The 17,890-nt window shown below is 42.7% G+C and overlaps 1 protein-coding gene across 2 annotated transcripts in view; it reads left to right on the top strand.

The window, feature by feature from the left end:
• Clvs1 (clavesin 1) overlaps positions 1–17,890 on the top strand; it is a 184,335-nt gene that overhangs the window by 68,163 nt on the left and 98,282 nt on the right. For both annotated transcript variants that reach the window (XM_051160040.1, XM_051160048.1), the window contains exon 3: positions 16,066–16,240. In XM_051160040.1, coding sequence (XP_051015997.1) covers positions 16,066–16,240 — 175 coding nt within the window. The remainder of the gene's footprint in view (positions 1–16,065; positions 16,241–17,890) is intronic.

Below are 17,890 nucleotides of genomic sequence, written 5' to 3' on the forward strand. Positions count from 1 at the left end.
CACTCTGGTTTCAGGAGATAACCAAGCCAGGGTGCCAGTTATTTGTGAAATAATAAGCTTTAGAAGTGATCGATAAAGAAAATTCTTTCCATCAGACTTGCTCCTGGCACCTTAACTCTGAAACGATGTACTCAGAGACCGGCATCTCTCTGAGCTTGAGGGACGTAAAGGTCACACACATCTTGAGGTGTCTTGAAGATGACACAGTCACTGAACAGCAACAACAGGTAGAAAACAGCAACTTAGAATGCAGGAAACAAATTGCCTTCCCATCACTGAAGACTGTAAAGCTAGCCCCATGACGTAAATGTCCAAATACTGTCCTGTGGCTTCTTCTTGCTGTCTCTTATGAATGTAATTGATGGATGCTGGTTCTGTGGCTTGTAATTAAGAAGGCTAGGCGTTTTAAGAAGGAAAAACAATAAACTAATTTTCTAAACTCTAATCAGGTGGCAGAGTCTCTAAGTTCAGTCTCTATTCTTACAGTGGGAATTACAATTTGGAGGGCTCAGATATTTAGTCATAGACAGCTAATTTTAGCACCTGGGTTTCTCTTGATTTTTAGATCTTGTCATTCTTCCAGAATGTATTGATCTCTTTACCAAGGACAAAGTTTTGGCATTTTTGTCGTCAGTAGGCAAGTTTCTGAACTAATTAAAAATTATGAGATATAGTATACTGTCAACTCCTTATTGCATGCCTCCCATGACAGTTGGCACTATGAGTCTTTTTTTTTAATGCACTATTTAATTTGTGTTGCCTTGCACACTATTTTAAGAATTGGTTACACTGAAATATTTTCTGATTGCAAGCAACTACAGAGTATCAGGGAGAGGGAAGACTCTGGAGTGTAGAATCAGGCAAAGCACTGTGGTACCACAGATGATGTTCCCCACCCCCCATGCCTTCTCACTTACTATAAGGTTCCTTAACTTGAACGTGATTTGATTGTTCTGAGTCAGATCAACTCGGGAAAAAGATTATTCCATTTTAAGGAGTGACTGGCACGTTGCCGTAAGCACGGTACAAGGTATATGCAAATGCTCACTGAATCCGCCAGTGCCCACACGATGGGGAGAGGGCAATAGTTGAGGTCCTGATCTGGTGAGTATGATTCTAGCTGTATAGCTAATGCTCAGTAAAGTTTTTTTGGATATCAGCGCAGTATGTAAGTATGTAAGCCTAATAGTGATGGTGGTGGCAGTGTGTGTGTGTGTGTGTGTGTGTGTGAGAGAGAGAGAGAGAGAGAGAGAGAGAGAGAGAGAGAGAGAGAGAGAGAGAGAGAGAGAGAGAGAGCAAGAGAGACAGACAGACAGACAGACAGACCCAGAGAGACAGGGAGAGAGAGAGTGGGGGGTGGGGGGGGGGAGGAAGAAAGACATAGAGAGAGGTCTCCACTGTGAAATCACTCACAGGCATTGTACAGGAAGGTTGAGAAACTCAGAAAGTGGCCACATGCTTTTTGATAATGAAGGTAGGAAAGCCTTAGTTTGAGAAGCTCCAGTAGGAGGCAAAGCGGCCAGAGCAGAAGAACTAAAAGCAGTGCTTAGTTAACTATACTAAGTGCTCATTTGAATTCTTGACAGTCTTCCTAATTCTTACTTCTATGATACTTCTCAGCCTAGGGGGTTACCAAAATAGACAAGCATGAAATCATTTTTTTAAATCCTAGTTTAGTAATAGAATGCCCACTTGCACTGAAGTTTCTATTTTATTTTATTTTTTTATCCTTCCTGCTTAATAAAGATTGCTGAGTGAGGTAGCCCCCATCCTTAGGTGTAATGAAGGGGCCTTTGGGGAACTAATTCCTTCTTGTGAAACGAAATACTATGACATGCCAGCCTTCCTGTCAGTAAATATATACCAAGCATTCTTTACTAACTGTTCTGTAGTTTTATTTCCCTACTGTCTTCATTCACCCAAACACAAACCTTGTGAGAAAGCAAGCACAGCTTTTTTTTTTAATCAAAATCAAACCCAATCCACGTGTGATGGGACAGGCTTTTAGTCTCAGCTCCTTGAGAAACTGAGATGAAAGGGTCATCTGAATGAAAGAGTTTGGGAATGGCCAAACAACTTTTCAAAAAATGAAAACAAATACAAATCTGAAAGGCCCGATTTCTCTCTGTTTGCTGCTTGCTTATGCACATGGCGCTCAGCGGCACAGCACTCTTCCTTAATCTGACCCAGGATAGGACAAGCACTAGAAGATGTGCTTCTGCCACCAGTAATGATCATGAAAGGCATGGAGCTGGAGAATGCACCTGCTGGGGAGCACAGAGTGGGCTTGCTCTTGCTTCAGTGTCTTGAAATATGTAAGTATGTGGCTGCACTTGCCTGCCTGTCTTCCACCACTGGTAATTATTTATTGAGCATTATTCTATGTGAGAGAACAGGTGATTGCTTGGGATTTAGAGGAAGATACACAAGGCTCCCAACGCTGCTGGAGCTCTAGAGCAGCCCAGAGAGGCAAGAATACTGACGGTACAGAAGGACAATAAATAATCTCCCTTGAAGACACAATGCCCACTTATAGTGGCTTTTGTCTCCTGTGACAGGAGTGCCTCGGTGTGGGTTCATATTCTTCTGGGTGTGGGGCAAGCCACACACTTAAAAAAAACTGACTGTCCCCCAAAAACCATCCATTATCCATAGCTCCTTACAGGAGGGAGCTCAAGACCCCTGTTCTCACTCTGTCCTTGGGTATTGACTAGTTGACTTTGTGCGGGCTGTGCATAGGCAAGCACAGGTGCTGTGAGATAATGGGTGCTGTGGTCTTGTCATGTCCAGAAGACACAGTTTTCCTCTGGTCCTCCATTATCTCTACCTTCTTTCCACCTCCTTTTCCTCTATGGTCCTTGAGCCTTAGGGAGAGGTGTGAAGTAGATGTTCCATTTCTGACTAAACACTTCGTAGTCATATATTCCTTGCCCTTTGACCAGCTATGAGTTCCTGTGTTAACCTCCATCCACAACACAAAGAAACTTCTCTGATGAGAGCTGAGAGCTGCAGTAATCCTGGCTTAGGATGGCCCACCTTTCAGTTCAAGCAACTCTCACCATCTGCGTTTTCCCCAGTCATGGGTGCTATGATCTATAATGATGAGGCGACGGTGGCAAGCGGGAGGGTGACCATGGTGGGCCCATTCCAAGGGGTACTCCCCTAGGGGATTATGCCACATGACAGATAAAAGTAAAGGAGGCTTATTGAAGGGGAAGGCAGAAGAGTAAGCCATAAGGGGGGAGAAAGAGAGAGGACAGGGAGGGAGAGAAGGGGGAGCCCAGGACAGAGAGAGAGGTGGGGAGGGAGAGAGGGAGAGAGAGGGAGGAAGGGAGGGAGGGAGGGAGGGAGGGAGGGAGGGAGGGAGGGAGGGAGGGAGGGAGAGGGAGAGAGTGCTGGGGTGGCAGGAGTCCTTATATCTGGCACACACCTGGATCGCCTCAGGGCGGCAGGTGATGACATAAGCAATTGCTAGGGCCCTCTGTAGTAGCGTCTGCTGCAAAAGAAGGCTTCTTTAATATGAGTGTCAGCTGTAGGATCACTGCACTTGTGAATTCATAACAGCTGTGGTTGCCCACATAAGCCCTGCTCAAGATCAGGCCAGCCAACACTTTTTGTGATTGTAAGGGTAAGTGTTTAGAATACATTTAGAAATGCTATTAGTTTAGGAAAATGGCGGTAGTAGGATTTCCTCTAAGGTCTATGACCACTCCAACTACAGATAGTTGTCTAGGTTTACAGAACCCAGCATTAATCCCTTCCCACCTAACGGGCCTTAAGTCCAACTGGCCATCTGTTGGCTATCACCAAAGATAATAGACCATGATTGTATGATTAGGAATATCTTGCCACGCTGGTAATTGTGGTGGTTCATAGGCTTTACAGATGAGTAGGATTATCAATCGCTTTCCCCTCTGGGCAGCTTTCATAGAACCTACATTGTGGGAGCTAATCCTTAGGAAGAAGGCTCCTAAATCAATTTTAGTTCGAGTCCTCCAAGTTATCTGTTCAGAATATGTGGTGTCTTCAGAAATACAGTCTCACCTTCAACCACTGGGAAGCAACCAAGGACAACAATGGCCTATAGACTGTTTTGGGGGTCTCTTGGACACCTTCCCAACACCTACCAACATCTCAAAGGAAGGCTTCCCATGCACGGTACTATGGGTTTTGTTACATATGTATTTTTACATAAGCTTATAAAATGTTCCCTATGGACTTGTCAAACACCAGTAGTGTTATTTATTACACCTTCTTCTTCTCTACGTTACCCCTGTCCTTCCCAGTGGTCACTGCACTCCCATTTCTCTTTCCATCTTTATAGTACCTGCTCTCCCTCTTCTCTCTGCACTATTTCAAAATCAGGGTCCTGTTCTCGGATAAGATTGTGTTCTGTCTTCAGAACACAATGGCTAGGTTGTGACAAAGGGTGGTTGTCATACTTTATACAGATAGCTTCAGCCTTGACTATAGCTGATTTTTCTAAACCGTACTCCATTCTAAGTCAGACTTCTGTAATCTGAACTGAGCCCAAAAGTAAGAAAGTAGATACAATGCTATAACCTGCATTTTTCCCCTACAACTCCACATTCTGGAACTTAGCTTTTTGTGCAATAAGATATTAAATAGTTTTCAAGACATTATTCTACATGAGGTTGTGGCCTTGAAGGCTGAATTTCTTTTTTTTAATTGAAAAATAAAATCATTCATATTACATCTCAATTGCTATCCCATCCTGTGCATCCTCCCATTCCTCCCTCCCTCCCTCCCGCTTTCACCCCATTCCCCTTCCCTATGACTGTGACTGATGGGGACCTCCTCCCCTTGAATGTGATGTTAAGGTATCAAGTTTCTTCTTGGTAGTCTGCTATCCGCCCTCGGAGTGCCATCGGGCCTCCCCATCAAGGGGACATGGCCAAATATGGGGCACCAGAGTTCATGTGAAAGTCAGTCCCCAGTCTCCACTTAACTATGGAGAATGTCCTGTCCCCTGGCTAGGTCTGGGTAGGGGTTTGATGATGACTGCATATATTGTCCACGGTTGGTGAAGGCTGGATTTCTTATATTGCAATTACTCATGTCAATAAGAAATTCTTTATCTGGTATTACAAGGAGTCTTATTCTTATGCTAACACAAATTCAGAAGTTTTCTATACTTACAAGAACAGTATAAAACTAAAAGAAATTTATTTGTAATGCTTTCTTTATTTCCTTTGTGCTCCCCAACTCCTCACTTCGCTCTTACATCTCTTCCTTCCTTTATCCTTTTGAGAAGATAATTCTATCAGATTGTGGAACAGAATCTCGGATTCTTTTCTCTGTTCTCTTCTCTTGTTTAGGAAAGTTTGAGTTTCTAACTGAAACTTAGGAGAGTAAATTTAAGATTAAACTTTTATCCATATTAGCCCTGCTATAGGGAAGCTAAATTGTTTTGTTAGCAACCTTCTCAGCATGAATATTTTTAGAACTCAAACATTTTTCCTTTTCATTGGCACATTGACGAGAAAATTGGCCTAGGAAGACAATAACACATGAAAGAGTGGCATTGTCAAACCACATAGGAATTTTTAGAACCTACCTAACAGAGTACATCCCCTAAATTCCAAACCAGTTTCCAAAGACTCTTTGGCCTAAGCCGGGGTGGGGTGGGGGGACCAGGTTCACTTGAAATCAGTAATCTTGAATTTTACATATTTCCCATTGTTAAACCACTGCTAAGTCACCATGGCCAAGAAGGGTATGCCCACATCTCATTCCCTAGCGATGCCTCCAAATTCAAAAACATTGAGGGCACATTTCTCCTTGCAACATGCTCTTACAAAAAAGAAGCTTCCACATGAAAAAGCAAAAAGCTGCCTCTTGCTGAACGTTATCTTCTGTGGGTGTTTGCATGTGTGGGATGTGACAGAGGCAGAATGTCAAGCCTGTCACCTCCCTAGAGTATAGTCCCATTTGCCATCACATCGAATAGGGCTCTTGTTTGCCTGGGGGCCAAAGCAGAGGAGTTCCAGTGCATATGTCTTCTCCTTATTGCCTGGGCCATCGCTATCAATTAAGGCAGTGGTTAATTTGAAGGGGAAACGGGATAGCAAAATACAGAAGTGTGCATAGATAAATGTTTCCGCAACTGTGACCAAGACAGATACCTGGATAAGAACCATACTCAACATTACTCAGTGGTTTATTGTGACCTTTGAAATTCTTGTTTCCCTTTTTAATTATTTTTCTCTCATATATTGTGCCACTACTGCAGTTTCCTCTCCTTCCTCTTCTCCCTGTCTCTCCCCCACTGTCCTTCCTTTCCACCTCTTTTTCTCTCTCTTCAGAAAAGAACAGGCCTTACAGGGACATCAACTAGATATGGCATAACAAGCTACAATAAGACAAGAATACATATTCTCACATAAAAGTTGAATGAGAGAAGTCAGGAGGAAAGAGATCCCAAAGTCAGGCAAAAGAGTCAGAGACAGCACCTGCTTCCACTCTTAGGAACCCCCCAAGAACATCATGCTACACAAGATAACATATATGCAGGGGACCTAAGTCAGACCATTACCAGCTCGGTGGTGCCCACTTGGGTTGCGTCCCCATCAGTGAATCTGTGGGCCCTGTTTTTGTGGTATTCTTGATCTCTCTGGTTCCTCCAATCTTTCCTCATCCTCCTCCAGAGGACTTTTTTGTGATGAATATGAAATGTTCTTCCCTATCATTTTGTGATTAATTTTGGTTTGAAGTCTATTTTGTTAAATGTTGAAATAGCTACATCAGCTTGCTTCTTGGGTCCATTTATTTGGGAAATCTTTTCCAACCTTTTGCTCTGAGGTAATATCTATCTTTGATGTTGGGGTGTGTTTCTTGTATGCAGCAAAAGGATATATCTTGTTTCCACATCCATTCTGGTAGTCTGAGACTTTTTTTTAAAGATTTATTTATTTATTATACAGTATTCTGTCCAAATGTATGCCCACATACCAGAAGAGGGCACCAGATTTCATTATAGATGGTTGTGAGCCACCATGGGGTTAGTGGGAATTGATCTCAGGACCTTTGGAAGAACAGACCGTGCTCTTAACCTCTGAGTCATCTCTCCAGTCCTAGTCTGTGACTTTTTATTGGGGAATTGAGTACATTGATATCAAGAGATATCAATGGCCAATGATTTTTTTAAAGAGTAGATTATTTTTTTGTTCATTTTCTCATTTATTTATTCACTTTACATCTCGATTGCAGCCTCCTCCCTCCTCCCCTCCCAGTCCCACCCTCCCATTCTCTTCGCCCTCCCCCTCCCCTTTTCCTCAGAAAAGGGAAGCTGCCCTGTACCAACCCACTCCAACACATCAAGTCTCATCACAACTAAGCACATCCTCTTCCACTGAGGCCAGGCAAGGCAGCCCAGCTAAGGGGAAAGTGATCCAAAAACAGGCAATAGAGTCCATGTCAGAGACAGGCCCCACTCCAATTACTAGGGCACCCTCATGAAGACCAAGCTTCCCAGCACCTACATATGTAGGGATGGGGCTAGGTCCAGTCCATGCTTGCTCTTTGATTGATGATTCAGTCTCTGTGAGCCTCCATGGGCCTAGGATAGTTGACTCTGTTGTCCATATTGGGGAGTTCTTGTCCCCTCTGGGTCCCTCTATCCCTCCCCCAACTCTAAAAAAAGCTTTCTGAGCTCTGCCTAATATTTGGCTGTGGGTCTCAGTATCAGTTTCCATCCTCTGCTGAGTGGAGCCTCTTAGATGGAGGTTATCCTCTGCTGGAAGGAGCAGATGGAGGTTATGTTATGCTCCTGTCTGTCTTCAAGTATAGCAAAGTATCAATAATAGTGTGAGAGGATGGCTCTCTCCCATGAGCCGGGTCTCAAATTGTGCCAGTCATTGTTTAGCTGCTCCCTGAATCTCTGCTCCATCTTTATCTACGCACATCCTGTAGGCTGTGTAAATTTGGGGTCAAAATGTTTACGGGTAGGTTGGTGTCCCCTTCCCTCTATTGGAAGTCCTGCCTGGCTATAGGAGGTGGCCACTTCAGTCTCCATATCCCCCACTGCTAAGAGTCTTAGCTGTAGTCACCCTCATCTCCTCCCAGGAGCCCACCCTGTCCTAGGTCTCCAGCTTGTCCTAAAGACGCCCCTCATCTGTTTCCGTTCTCTCTCCTAGCCATATCACCTTCCACCCCAACTCTGCCCAAATCTCATCCCCACCCTCATTCCCATCCCTACCTCCTCTCCCACACAACTCTCTATCTTTATCTGTTTCTGATGTCTATTTTATTTCCCCTTCTGAGTGAGATGAAAGCATTCCTCCTCCCCCCACCTTGGGCTCTCCTTATTATTTAGCTTCTTTGGGTCTGTGGATTTTACTATGGTTATCCTGCACTATATAGCTAACCTCCACTTATAAGTGAGTACATTTCATGTGTATCTTGGCATGTCTGGGTTACCTCATGCAGGATGATCTTTTCTAGTCCCATCCATCAGCCTGAAATTTTCATAATCTCCTTGTTTTTAATAGCTGAGTAGTGTTCCATTGTATAAATGTATCAAGTTTTCTTTATCCATTCTTCAGTTGAGGGACATCTGGGTTGTTTCCAGTTTCTAACCATTATGAATAAAGCTGCTAGGAACACAGTTGAACAAATGTCCTTGAGGTATGGTAAAGCATTTTTGGGTATATTCCCAGGATAATTATAGCTGGGTTTTGAGGTAGAACTATTCCCAATTTTATGAGAAAGTGCCAGATTGATTTCCAAAGTGGTTGTACAAGTTTCCAACTCTACCAGCAATGGAGGAGTGTTCCATTTTCTCCACATCTTCGCCAGCATGTGCTGTCACTTGAGTTTTTTTTTATCTTAGCCATTCTCATGGGTGTAAGATAGAATATCAGAGTCATTTTGATTTGTATTTTCCTGATGACAAAAGACACTGAGCATTTCTTTAAGTGCTTCTCAGCTATTAGAGATTCTTTGTTTAGCACTGTATCCCATTTTTAATTGGATTATTTGTTTTGCTGTTATTCAATTTCTTGAGTTCTTTATTTCTTTTTGCATATTAGCCCTCTGTTGGATGTAGGGTTGGGAAGGTTTTTTTTTCCAATCTGGAGGGTGCTGTTTTGTTCTATTTACAGTATCCTTTGCCTAACAGAAGATTTTAGTTTTCACACAGTTCCACTTATTGTTGATCTGTTCACCTTCTAATAGCTTTTTCCATTTCTTTCTTCAAAAACTTGAAGTTTTTGTCATACTAATTTTTCACTTGCTTGGTTAGAGTTACATGAAGACATTTTATATTATTTGTGGTATTATAAAGGGTATTGTTTTCCTAATTTTGTTCTCAGACTATTTATCATTTATATAAAGGAGGGCTACTAAATATTTTTAGTTAATTTTTTATCCAGCCACTTTGCTGACAGTATAGGAGTTCTCTGGTAGAATTTTGAGGTCACTTATATATACTGTCATATCACCTACACATAGATACTTTGACTTCTTCCTTTCTGATTTGTATCCCCTGGATTTCCTTTAGTTGTTTTATTGGTTTATGACTTCAAGTCGTATATTGAAGAGATACAGAGTAAATGGACAGCCTTGTCTTGTACCTGGTTTTAGAAGAATTGCTTTAAGTTTCTCTCAATTTAAGTTGCAGTTGGATATAGGCTTGCTGTATATTGCCTTTCTTATGCTTAGGTATGGGACTAGTATCCCTGATCTCTCCCATACTTTTAATATGAAGGGATGTTGAGTTTTGTCATAGGCTTTTACAGCATTTAATGAGATGAACATGTGAGGTTTTTTTTCTTTCAGTTTGTTTATATGGTGGATTACATTGATGGATTTTTATATTTTGAACAATCCCTGTATCCCTAAGATGAAATCTACTTGACCATGGTGGATGATGTTTTTGATGTGTTCTTGGATTCAGTTTGCAAGTATTTTATTGAGAATTTTATCGAGCATTTTTGAATCAGTGTTCATGAGGGATATTGGTCTGAAATTCTCTTTCTTGGTTGAATCTTTGTGTGTTTGAGGTATCAGGATGACTGTGGCCTCATAGAATGAATTTGGCAATGTTTTTTCTGTTTCTATTTTGTGGAATAGTTTGATGAGTATTGGTGTTAGCTCTTTTTGAAAATCTGGTAGAATTCTGTGTTAAAACCATCGGTCCTGGGATCTTTTTGGTTGTGAGACTTTTCATGACTGCTTCTATTTCCTTTGGGGTTATAGGGCTATTTAGATACTTGATCTTTCACAGCAATTAGGGCTGGGGCCTGAGAAATAGCCCATGTAGGGTACAGTTCAGACTTTACCACTGCTGGGTTTCCCCAGAGGGACCTGGCCAGTGGGCTCTAATAGCTGTCAGCCTCTGGGATTAGAGGTAGAGCTGAGGCCTGGGACATGACACAAGAAGAGCATGGAACAGATGTCATTGCTCAACCAATGATTGTTCATTTCTGTTATTTTGGTGGTGGTGGTGATGGGGGGAGGGGAGAGAGAGAGAGAGAGAGAGAGAGAGAGAGAGAGAGAGAGAGAGAGAGAGAGAGAGAGATACATTTTTATAAAGTTGGTTTTAAGGTCATTTTGCTTTGGCTGTATTGGAATATTCAGGGCTTGTTAGAGTGGAATGACTGGCCTCTGGTGGTTACGTATTGCCCTGGCTATTGTTGACAGTGTTTTCATACTGACATTTACGCATCTGGATTTGGAGAGATTATAGGTCTAGGTACTACTGCTTTGTCTTTGTTGGATGGGTATTTTCTTTCTTGGGTTATGTTTCCTCTCTTGTCTTCTGGCTGGAGTGGCCTGTGGTTGAGTAGAGGGTCTCTACCCAAGCTGAAGACTGGAATTCTGATGGCTTAGATGGTCTCTGGTTCAGCAAGGTGTTGCTGCCTAAGTTGGGGGCTGGAGCTCAGGTGATGTGTGTGGCCTCTGATCTGGCTGGGGGTCTTTTGGGGCTTAGGATGCTGGCCTGGCTTCTGGTGGAGTAGAAGGTTTCTGTCTGGTTTTCAGTGAGCTGGCCTAGTCTGTGGTGGGGTAGAAGACTTGTGCCAGAGGTGTGGGCCAGGATGTGGTGATGAGGACCAGAAGAGTGGTTGGGGTTATGCTGAGGGTAGGGATGAATGCAGGTGGCTTATCTGGGGTACTGGAGCCTTCATCTGGTTTTCAAGAAGCTGGACTGGACCCTGGCGTTCAGGATGCTGGTCTAACCTCTGACGGCATAGGAGGCTTCCACTGGAGGTGTGGGCTGGGATCTGTTGAGAAGGAGAAGATGGGCAATTGGGGTTATGCTGGGAAGGCACTGGCAGGATGGGGAGGTTTTACCTGGGGTTCAGGATGCTGGCATGGCCTCTGGTGGGGTAGGAGTGACAAAATTGTTAAGGAAAACATTGATAGTGTTTAATCACATTGTTGGTAAATATGACAACTGACATGAAAGCTTTAACTACAACTATCAATGACTTCTTACTATAATATAAACATTACTGTAGGCATAGGCACTGTCCTTGTGTGACTGGCAAAGAAGATCTCTCCCATTCTTCCTGAGAACAAGTATTATTTTACCAATGTCTCTTCTGTCTCAGGATCTCACTGAAGAGACCATGTTACATTTATCTGTCATGTTTCCTTAGAGTCCTTTAGACTGTGACAACTGCTCAGAATTCCCTTGTGTTTTGACATACTTCACAGCTATGAGAAATACTGGTCATCTGTTTTGTGAAATGTCTTTCAAGTGAAATGTGCTTAGTGTTTCCTTTTTTATTGGTCTGACAGTAGGATGTGGGGGAGGACAGTTCTAGAAATAAAGTACCATTTTTAACATTATAGCAAGAAAAAATACTGTGGTTTCTCTCCAGTGATATCACCCTTGATGCCCTACCTCATGGTCTGTCCCCACCTTTCTCCATTGTGATGTGACTCCTGTCTTTACTCTACTCTTTGGAGGGGAGTCAGTATGTCAGTGTGCTCAGCCACTGTGTATGGAGTGGGAAGTTATGCTCCAAATCTTTCCGGGTGGATTATCTACATAAATTATTCAGTTTGATGGCTATTTTAAATTTCAAATAGCTAGAAGTATTTCACAAGTAAAGCATATTACAAAAAGAAAAGAAGAAGGGGGAATTTATATGAGGAAGCCAAGAAATCAGGGAAGGAAAGATGTATTTCTTGGGAAGGTAAGCTGTGAGGCCACACTCTTCAGTAGCAAAGAACCCCTCATGACCCCTGTTCCACCTGCCCTCTCCCTGCCAATCAGTTCATCCAGAAAAGTGAAGCACTTGAAGATTTTGAAGGGAAACTGAGTCCACAATCCTTTTACTTTGTTCCTGGGGCCACACAATGGTTGTAACATCGTTCTTCTTGCTGATGCCTGCACTAAATTTTGGATCACCAGATAGATTTAGAGGTCTCCAGACAGATTTCAGTATCTTTTCTTAGAAGTGGACACAAGTGAATATGCTATGTCAATATAAGAATCATATCTCTTACTAAAGAAGTAAAACAAGGCAGTGGATCGTTAATTTACTAAATATCTCCATGGTTACAAATATATTCAACTGTCAACTGAAGTGGTCTCCCAAAACTCCATCAAGGTGTACACTGTTGCTCAGAATGGTGGTTCAACCTATATTCCCAGTGCTCGGGAGACTAAGGTAAGTCAGACTTGGAATTTGAGCCTATCCTGGGATTCATATTGGGACCCAGTTTAAGAAAGTCAATCAACCAAACACCTAAACAACAATAAGATCTGCTTGTGAACATGTTGGTTATTTGTCCTTTCCCATTCTCCTTAACCTTGCTGCTGCTCTGACTTTGAAACCCACCCTCTTGTCTTGGACAGTTATTGATGCATAATGAACCAAACCAACACTAAAAAGCAATCGTTTATCCCCGCTCTTCTATGTTTGGGGAGTTCTTCTAGGCAAGATTCTGGCAGGCATCTCTGCTTCCTATGGAGACCTGACGGTCAGCTGGGTGTCACTTCCCAGTGTGTGCAACTCATTCTAGCTGTGGTATCATTTGACCATTTAGTAAGTGGTTTGCTATTAGTAAAAGGTCAAAAGACCAGGATGACATGCTGGGTCCTTGAACAAGGCTAAGAACTGGCAACATTGTGTGTGTGTGTGTGTGTGTGTGTGTGTGTGTGTGTGTACATTCAATTCATCAAGAGAAATCACATAGATAAGGAAGTATGTCCTGTTTTCACCTTGCATTATTTATTCACTTCTTTTTCCTTCACCTTCAATACTGTACATAGGGATTTTGCAAGACTCAGATTCTCAGTCCTGGCTGCAGTTCTAGGTTTGCTCATGCCTAGAGTGCTTAGCCAAGATCAGATTCCCTGGCATCCCAATGGTTATTTCCACCTTGCCACCAGATATTTCCATATTACCATTTGAAGTCACCTAGACACGGTTTAGGTTTTTTGTTCCGTGTTCCCCTTAAAAGTAATATTTCTTCACAAGACAAAGATGTATTTATAAATTAAGTAAGTTGCCTGGTAATTATCTAAGCTGAAATCTGAGCTACAAACAAAACCAGCTCCATTAACATTTAAGTTTCTAAGACCACAGCATCTCTAAAATAGGCAGAGTTTTTAAAAAATATTTTATTAATTTATTCATATTACATCTCAATTGTTACCCCATCCCTTGTATCCTCTCATTCCTCCTTCCTTCCCATTTTCCCCTTATTCCCCTCCCCTATGACTGTGACTGAGGGGGACCTCTTCCTCCTCTATATATGCTCATAGGGTATCAAGTCTCTTCTTGGTAGCCTGCTATCCTTTTTCTAAGTGCCACCAGGCCTCCCCATCCAGGGGACGTGGTCAAATATGGTGCACCAGAGTTCATGTGAAAGTCAGACCCCACTCTCCACTAACCTTTGAAGAATGTCCTGTCCATTGGCTAGATCTGGGTAGGGGTTCGAAGTTTACTACACATATTGTCCTTGGCTGGTGCCATACTTTGAGCAGGACCCGTGGGCCCAGACCTGCCCATTATAATGTTCTTCTTGTAGGTTTCTAGGACCCTCTGGATTCTTCTATTTCCCCATTCTCCCATGCTTCTCTCACCTAAAATCCCAATAGGATGTCCTCCCCTCTGACCCACTTTCCTAGTAAGTGAAGACTTTCATGGGACATGCCCCTTGGACTAATGTCCAGATATAAGTGAGTATATACCATTTGACTCTTTCTGCTTCTGGGTAAATTCATGATAAAGAGAGTCAAGAGCCACCATTTCCATCCAGAGGTCATATGAGTCCATGGGCATCATGTTTGCACAGTTAAAAGTGTAGGACGTGGGTAGCGCTGAGTGCTTCTCGGTCCTCATACATCGGGTCTAGTCTAACTGGGTATGTCGAGGGAAGGAAAATTTTAGCTTAATATCACGGGAAAGAACTTAACATGAAGATCAGAAACACAGCAGACTGTTTAGTTTTTTATTTTTACTTATGTCTTTCTTCAGTCTTGAAAGACCTCACTCCCTATTATTTGAATTATCCATCCAAAGTCTGTTCACTAAAGGTTCATCCCAAACCATAATCTCTTCATACACTCTCTCCAGACGGAGCAAGTGGTATCAATCCCTCACAACTCATTTCCATCCCCCTCCAGCTATTATCTTTGAAAGTAGAGACAAGGCATCCTAACTTATAACTTCTAGCATGAAACAGATCTCAGAGCTTGTAATAAGTATGTAGTAAGTCACTGTGGCCTCTTTCTTTCTTTCTTTTTTTGTTTTGTTTTGTTTTTCGAGACAAGGTTTCTCTGTGTATCTTTGACTGTCCGGGGCTCACTCTGTAGACCAGGCTGGCCTCGAACTCACAGCAATCCGCCTGCCTCTGCCTCCTGAGTACTGGGATTAAAGGTGTGTGCCACCACCGCCCGGCATCACTGGCCTCTTTCAATCGCAGATGCTCAAACTCTGTTTTGCAGGCATGATGGTTAGGGTCCTAAACCAGACTGGTCATCTTAGAAATCCAATCCCCCAACAGTGATGTCACATGGAGAAAGTTTCTGATTTTAGTGAAAAGCTGAAGAAAGTCATAAAATTAAAAGACACTTGATACCCAGGTTTGCATCTTCTAGCTCATCAAAGAAACTGATTATAAAACTCCGGCAGCCCACTAGAATTGCAACTCACCTTATCTGCAAGCGCTTATGTCATCATTCCTTGGCATCTGAAAACTATTTAAATGAAAGTCAGCCAGTGATTTGGATCTGTGATGTGGAGGCTTATATATAACCCCAGAGAACCATCATCCTAGTTTGTATTCAAGTCTGCCTGTTGCCATAGTTACTGGCGTACTCCGAGTGATTTGATTTCCCTTGGGAATCACAACCTGTAGACCTTAAGGGAAAATAAGCTGCTCTTCCTGCTTTGGTTTTTTGCTACCCATGATTCAAAACTAAAAACATAGCAACAATAGCATGGGTGCTCTCACACTGTCTACACAGTTCTAGCATAGAAATGGAATAAAAGATACTTTATCCATGTTAGCACCCATGACCGAGGCTTCACTCCATTTGTTTATCAAAGGCTCATTAAGTGCCTAGGTACTGAAGATGCTCCCTAGGTTTGTAGCCCAGTCCCTGCCCGGTGGGTATCAGAGCATGGCTGTGGTGTGTGTGTGTGTGTGTGTGTGTGTGTGTGTGTGTGTGTGTGTGTGTGTGCACGCGCGCGCAGGCGCATCTGTGTATGTACAGGGATATTTTTCAACAAGATGTGTATAGTGATGAAGTAGAAGCAGAGTACATAGAGCTATGGGATGCAAAACAGTGATATCCCATTAAGTCTAAGGTGCTGTTGTGACCAAATTAAAGGAAGCACCCATCTAGCGGTCTTGAAGCATTGATCCTGGATGTTTATCAAGGGTATTTTCATTCATCCTGCGTATAGACCCTCAATGTGACTTGGCATGAAGGCTTCATGGGGCCCGGGGCACCGGGGGGGGGGGGGGGGGGGGAGCGAGGAGTAGAGGGGGCGGGGCGAGGACAGCAGAATCACTCCACACAGTGTGCCGGCTGTCTACTTTCTTAACTCAGACACATTCTCCTTTCTGTTCTGGCTGCAGGAATTCCTTCACAGACATCCTCCGTGCCATTCTGCTGTCCTTGGAAGTCCTTATTGAAGATCCTGAGCTTCAGATAAACGGTTTCATTTTAATCATAGACTGGAGTAATTTTTCCTTCAAGCAAGCCTCGAAACTGACACCTTCCATCCTTAAACTGGCCATCGAAGGGCTGCAGGTATGTTCAACAAAGATGCAATGCCAGATGTGTTTGTACTTTGCCTAGTTATTGCAGCCAAAATATTATCTGTCTTTTCCAGTGGATAAAGGAAACAGGAATAAAACTAACCTGTGAGAGTTCCATATTTTACCTTCAGCCTAAGCTTAGGTGTTTATTGTTTTTTCTTAATTATCTTTTATTTTCATTAATAACATTAACTTACTGTCTCTTCGTGCACAAATTACCTGCCAGAACAGTAATGACTAAAGCTAGGAGATGTTTGGCTACGTCCATGAAGTTCACAAAATGGCAACTAGGAAGCCTGTGTTTCATAAATGTATCCCACAGAGACGGCACTGGGGGGCCTCTCTTGGTCTCCAGGGGCCTCCAAACTGCATTCTGCAGATCTTTACTTCCCAAAGTGTTCTATGCTGAAGTGTTTGTATGACAGGAGATTGCTTCCCTGTGAACAAAGAAGTCGGCGATGCGCCACGGGCAGTTTATATGACCTGTTGTTAGAATGGGTCCTTTCTGGAAGGGATTTTTGTGTCTAGAACAATTTTCAGGGACCTTCAGTGGTCCCCTTAGCTGCCAGAGCAGTGGGCATCTTAAGGGTCAGTGGTTCTATGAAAAGTAGCTAACTCAGAAATGTTGCTATTGGCATCCGTAGGGGACACACCCTCAAATACAGAATTAAAGGCATAATTTGGAGGCATTAAAAAAAAACACACACACACACACACAACATAGGTAAAGCTCACGTGTCTTCTTAATCTGATAGAAAGATTTACTCAAGGACCAGTTCCTTAATGTGTAGCCACAGAGCAAAGCAGGGACTGCAAACACTTCTCAGGTCAGCTGCTCATGCTCTTTAGCACTGGAGTTCCACCACCCACAGTATCTGAGCACCACGAGGAACTGGCGGCTCCATTTCTTAAACTGTGGTCTGCTTTTGTTTGGCCTCCAGAAAATACAGCCCTCACTGGCCTCTGAGAAACATAGGCCCTCTGCATGGATACTGTAAAATTAAAATGGTTTCCTGTTTCCCAGAGGAGTAGAGCTGACATTCCTGAAGAGGAGCAGCCAGTGCACATGGTCCCAGGGACACGAAACTGTCCTGGTGCATCTTGGCCACAGCTTAGTTATTTTGCGTGCAGCTTCCTTCCTCTGCTTAAACTGGCAAGCTTCACGCTCTTGCCCATCAGTTGCCCTCCCTGTAATGCTTTCTTACCTCTTCTCTTCTTAGCCCCTGAATATAGCTTCTCTCCCTAACCTTTTCTTAAGGGAGATTTTTAAGCTTTAAGACTTATCTCATATTCATAATTAGGCTGGTCGTTTTTTTCTAGGAATTTCTGCACAGGCTTCTATCTTTTTCTTTTAAAAAGATGATTTTACAATTGAGATATAATATGAATAAATTAATAAAATATATTTTATTAAAATGTGATTTTAAGTATGTAAGTTGCTATGAATTAACTTGTGTTCCTTTATAAGCTTTCTTTCCAGAAAAAAAAAAAAGATGCCCTTTAGTCAACCCCATGTTCTAATTTTTCTTTCTGAAAAAAAAAAATGTGTGCATTATATAACAGGCCCTTGCTAACCTTACCAGGCAGATGCAAGTCCTCCTGAGCTAGGGCGTGTGAGGTGGGCTTTAAAGGTGAAGCTATA

Source organism: Acomys russatus, chromosome 2, assembly GCF_903995435.1.
Source record: "Acomys russatus chromosome 2, mAcoRus1.1, whole genome shotgun sequence".
NCBI classification, from domain to species: domain Eukaryota; kingdom Metazoa; phylum Chordata; class Mammalia; order Rodentia; family Muridae; genus Acomys; species Acomys russatus.